The sequence below is a fragment of the Epinephelus moara genome, chromosome 11, assembly GCF_006386435.1.
Source record: "Epinephelus moara isolate mb chromosome 11, YSFRI_EMoa_1.0, whole genome shotgun sequence".
NCBI lineage: Eukaryota > Metazoa > Chordata > Actinopteri > Perciformes > Serranidae > Epinephelus > Epinephelus moara.
The window spans coordinates 4,274,884-4,279,369 of NC_065516.1; the positions used below are offsets into that span (position 1 = coordinate 4,274,884).

The 4,486-nt window shown below is 44.3% G+C and overlaps 1 protein-coding gene across 1 annotated transcript in view; it reads left to right on the top strand.

Annotated features, from left to right (window-relative positions):
- Positions 1–4,486, top strand: part of dnah5l (dynein, axonemal, heavy chain 5 like) — a 208,353-nt gene that overhangs the window by 53,317 nt on the left and 150,550 nt on the right. The window contains exons 28-31 of the mRNA XM_050056535.1: positions 925–1,017; positions 1,103–1,206; positions 2,312–2,408; positions 2,479–2,559. Of these exons, the coding sequence (XP_049912492.1) occupies positions 925–1,017; positions 1,103–1,206; positions 2,312–2,408; positions 2,479–2,559 (375 nt within the window). The remainder of the gene's footprint in view (positions 1–924; positions 1,018–1,102; positions 1,207–2,311; positions 2,409–2,478; positions 2,560–4,486) is intronic.

A 4,486-nucleotide genomic window follows, 5' to 3' on the forward strand; every position in this document is an offset into this window, starting at 1 on the left:
GGCAGCAGCAGCAGGAGGCATCTGGCAGGACCACGGCAGCAGCACAACCACACACGTCACGCTGTCCAGGCACCACTGTGATATGAGTTAACCTGAGAGACAGTGGAGCACAAAGGCTCCGGAGAAGAAGCCGAGGTGGTGATTTCCAGAATGGCCGAGTTAGTAAGATGCAGTAATAGAATACGAGAGAGAGAGAGAGAGAGAGAGAGAGAGAGACTGTGTGTGTGTGTGTGAGAGAGAGAGAGAGAGAGAGAGAGAGAGAGAAAGACAAAGGCGAAAGTGGTAATAAAAGGGCCGTTTGGCCGACAAAACAAAATGGCTGACAACAGAGAACCACAAGATGGCCGAATCACAGCTGGCTTCAGATCGGGAGAGGTGCTGTCTGACTGTGTGGTCAGGACAAAGACAAAGGAAAGGAAGCAGGACTTTGAGATGTCTGTTTGGGTGTAGCTCTGTTAAAAGCCTAATTGTAACTGAGTCTATGTAAATGTGATATGTGTTGCAAAGGGTTTAGTTGCGTGCAAGACGTTGTCTGTGAACAACATTAGCAAACTACATCATTTAGCTTTGGCGAAGCCAATTAACCAATAATCTAACTGCAAACAATCACAACATTGACTCAATAAACAGCATAAAATCAGCTGTGATAAAGCTATGTCCAGTTGTTACATTACCGATCCTTGAAAGGATGGAGGGAAGAGTTGGTTTGAGGTGTGCTGCTTTTGCTAGCTGGCAGGGAAACGCTGGAAAGAGCTGTGGTTCCAGGTGCAGTCTTTGTTGTGTCCTTGTTCCAAAGGTGCAGATCCGAGGAAGCCGGTCGCTCGGGGTCTTTGCAAAGTTAGACGTTGGGGTGCTAACTCAAAACGCTGGAAAATTTGTTGCAAACCTTGTGTGTGTGTGTGTGTGTGTGTGTGTGTGTTTCAGAGTACAGTGAACAAGCTGGTGAGCGTTGTGTTGTCTGTGACGAAAGACATCCCTCTGTGGACTTACTCTCATCTGCAGTACAAACAGCAGCAGGTACACCCATCATTCATCTCCCATCTTGTTTCAGAGGAGAGTTACCAGACAGCCAGTCACATTCCAGCATTATTCTGTCCTCCAGGTGGAGCAGGCGGCGGTACGGGATGCAGGAGACGACATCCCAGTGAAGCCCCCAGTACTGAGGCCTCTGGACAGACAGCTGGCCGAACACAGAGACATCACCAAGTCAGTCCAGAAACACTGTCATTAATTTGATTTTTAAATATGGATTATTTTAAATCTCCTGTCAATACTGACTACAAAATCTGATGCTTGCTCATGGTGTTTTTGTTGTTAATTGTTATATTTAGTAAAGACACCATACATTTGGTCAGATTAAATAAATATGAAACCAAATTTCTGACTTATACAAGCAAGAGTTGGGGAAAAAAACTATTTATTTTACAAGTAATGGTAGGACCTGATGCTACAGAGCTTTGCAAAAAAGAAGCTGCATTTACAAATCAAATACAAAAAAGAAACCTGAATGTGTGTGTATATGACCAAATGCCCACTGTATCTGTTTTATATTTCTGAATGTTTTTCTTGTTAGACATGAACAAAAACAAAATTTCCCTCCAAAATTTCCCTTAGACCATCAGTCTAAGTTTTAGAATGAGTGAGATGATCTGATCTGTAGGAATTTCCCTTTATACTGAACTATACTGACTTTAAACCTCAGGTAGACTAAGTCTGCAGCAGGACTGTGTTAAACATGCTCTCTTTAACAGTCAGGTTCTTTACTATTATCGTACACACAACAGTTACATAGAAGCACTCACTGGTAATGAAGATCTTGGATCTCAGGCTCCCTCCAACAATGACAAGAGCGCTGAAAAGAAAATCACACAGGGAGAAAATCATGCGGAAAAGGAAATCGTGGGGAAAAGAAAATAATGCTAAAAAGAAAATCTCACTGAAAAAAAACACTGGAAAGGCAAATGATGATGGAAAGAAAATCATACAGACAAGTAAACTATGCAGAAAGGGAAATCACGCAGAAAGGAAAATTGCAAGGAAGAGGAAATCATGCAGAGAAAAAAAACTGAAAAGAATCCACAGCAAAAGGAAAATCATATGTGAATCAAAATCCCATGTACAAATATTGTCAGAGGTGTAAACAGCAGTTTAGGTGGCACATACAGGACACAGTTTATAATAAACAGTAATATGGCAGTTTGAAACCCATCTCTGACCTTAAACCACAGCTAAGCCAATAACAACCAGAGCCACCAATGTCCACATCCCATTGTGTTATTATTGTTGTTGTTTTTGTCATTGTTTGGAGCAGGTTGGTGATCCAGCTCAGCTCCATCGTGTCATCTCTGAGAGCTCAGGCTGCTGACACTCTGAATGAACTCTCTCACTTTTCTACTCTGTGGAACCAGGTCAGTGTGTGAGTGTTGTTGTTGTTGTTGTTGTTGTTGCTGAGCTGGACTAACAGTCAGGTGTGTTTAGGATCCAGAGGAGCAGGTGAAGGTCTTCCTGCAGTCCAACCCCTCGCTGGCAGAGTTCAGCTCTCAGATCTCCCTCTACTCTGTGAGTCCATTCCCTGTTTTTGTATTTACTGAACATCGTCAGCAAACACTTAGCTCATGATTCACTGTAGGTCACACTACACATCAGTTTTATCATTTAACATTATCAGACTGAGGACAGACGTGGGACCGCTGAACAAGATGACGCCTAACAACGTCACTCCGCATAACCCCCAGAATTTCTTCTCAGTAATGTTGCAATTGACTCCGCAATACTAATGAAGTGTTGTTAATTAACACGTGAATACCACTGCAAGTGAATGTCCATAGTTTAGCCGACGTCCGGCATGACAACCATGAGCACCAACTCGAAAACGAGAGCCGCTCAGCAAGGCGCTAGCTATGCTAGCTTAGCAAGTGGAGCTTCATCCGGGCCCGCTGAAAAGAAGCCGCAAACTGCACGAGCTATGACACCGCCTGGGTTTGCCGAACTGCTTTCTGCACTGCAGAGAGCTATGGAGGAAATGGCTCGGTTTAGCGGCACCTTATCAACCCTACAAGCAGATGTAACCAGTGTCAAGATGTGGCAGCCATTTTCCAACGACTCGACTAGGCTGAATCAAGGATTTCTGAACTAGAAGATGCGAATGGGCGCCTGAAGCAGCTGGCCAAGATGAGTGCCAAAGAGTGTATGGTGCTTCGAGAAACTGTGAATGATATGGCTAACTGAGAGAGACGCCTGAATATACAGCTCTTTGGACTGAAAGAAATGTCCGAAAACAGGGTCAAGCTTCAGGAGCATGTGCTCTCGGAGTAGATATGGCTGAATTGGAGCTGCAGATAGTGCACCGATCTGTGACCAAGATGCCAGCAGAGGGTGCTCTTCCTCAACCGGTCAGTATCCGCTTTCATAGTTTTTTGGAAAAGGAGCGAGTCCTGACGGCAGTGAGGGCGAAGGCATGTGAACCTGGAGGGATTCAATGGGACAGGTCTCACTCTCAGTCTTCCTCGACATGACAAAGGATGTTGCAGAGAGGAGGCAGCAGTTCACGGAAGTGAGAAAGAAGCTGCATTAGCTGGACATGCGCTTTACGCTGGCATACCCGGCCGTACTTCACTTCGTCAACCCTCGTAAGGCATTGGAGCTGCTGTCTGAGACGGGGCGCGAGTTAACGGGGGCTGGTGCTGGCCAGAGAATTTGAGGGGGGTCAGATGTTGATTGCTGGGGATTTCAATCAGGTGCAGGATGCCCAGTTAGACCAAACAACACATCATAAGTATGTGTCACGGGACAGATTAGCTATGCAAATGATGATGGAAGACCTTGGTCTGGTTGACATTTGGAGATTGGTAAATCCCAGAGAAAAAGAGTACACTTTCTTTTCACATTGCATAGGTCAATTTCAATTTTCAATCAATTTTATTTATAAAGCACAATATCACAAAACACAATTTGCCTCACAGGGCTTTACAGCATACGACATCCCTCTTTCCTTTGGACCCTCGCAGCGGATAAGGAAAAACTCCCCCCCAAAAATGGTAGAAAATGGTAGGAAGAGCAACTGAGGAGGGATCCCTCTTCCAGGACGGACAGACGTGCAATGTCGTACAGAACAGATCAACATAATAAATTAACAGCAATCCGTATGACAAAATAAGACAGAAAGAGAGACAGAGACAGATGCAGGACAGACAGTAATGACAGTAGCTTACAACAACATTAATCAAAGTAATAATATCATAATAATTATGGCTATTGTGGTACAATATGTTGAAAGTATATATTAATATCTGATAGTATACATATGTGACAATAATCATGTGTATAATAACAGTAGAAGTATGACTAGTGATAACAGCAGCAGCAGGAGGCATCTGGCAGGACCACGGCAGCAGCACAACCGCACATGTCACACTATCCAGGCACCGCTGCGATATAAGTTAACCTGAGAGACAGTGGAGCACAAAGGCTCCGGAGAAGAAGCCGA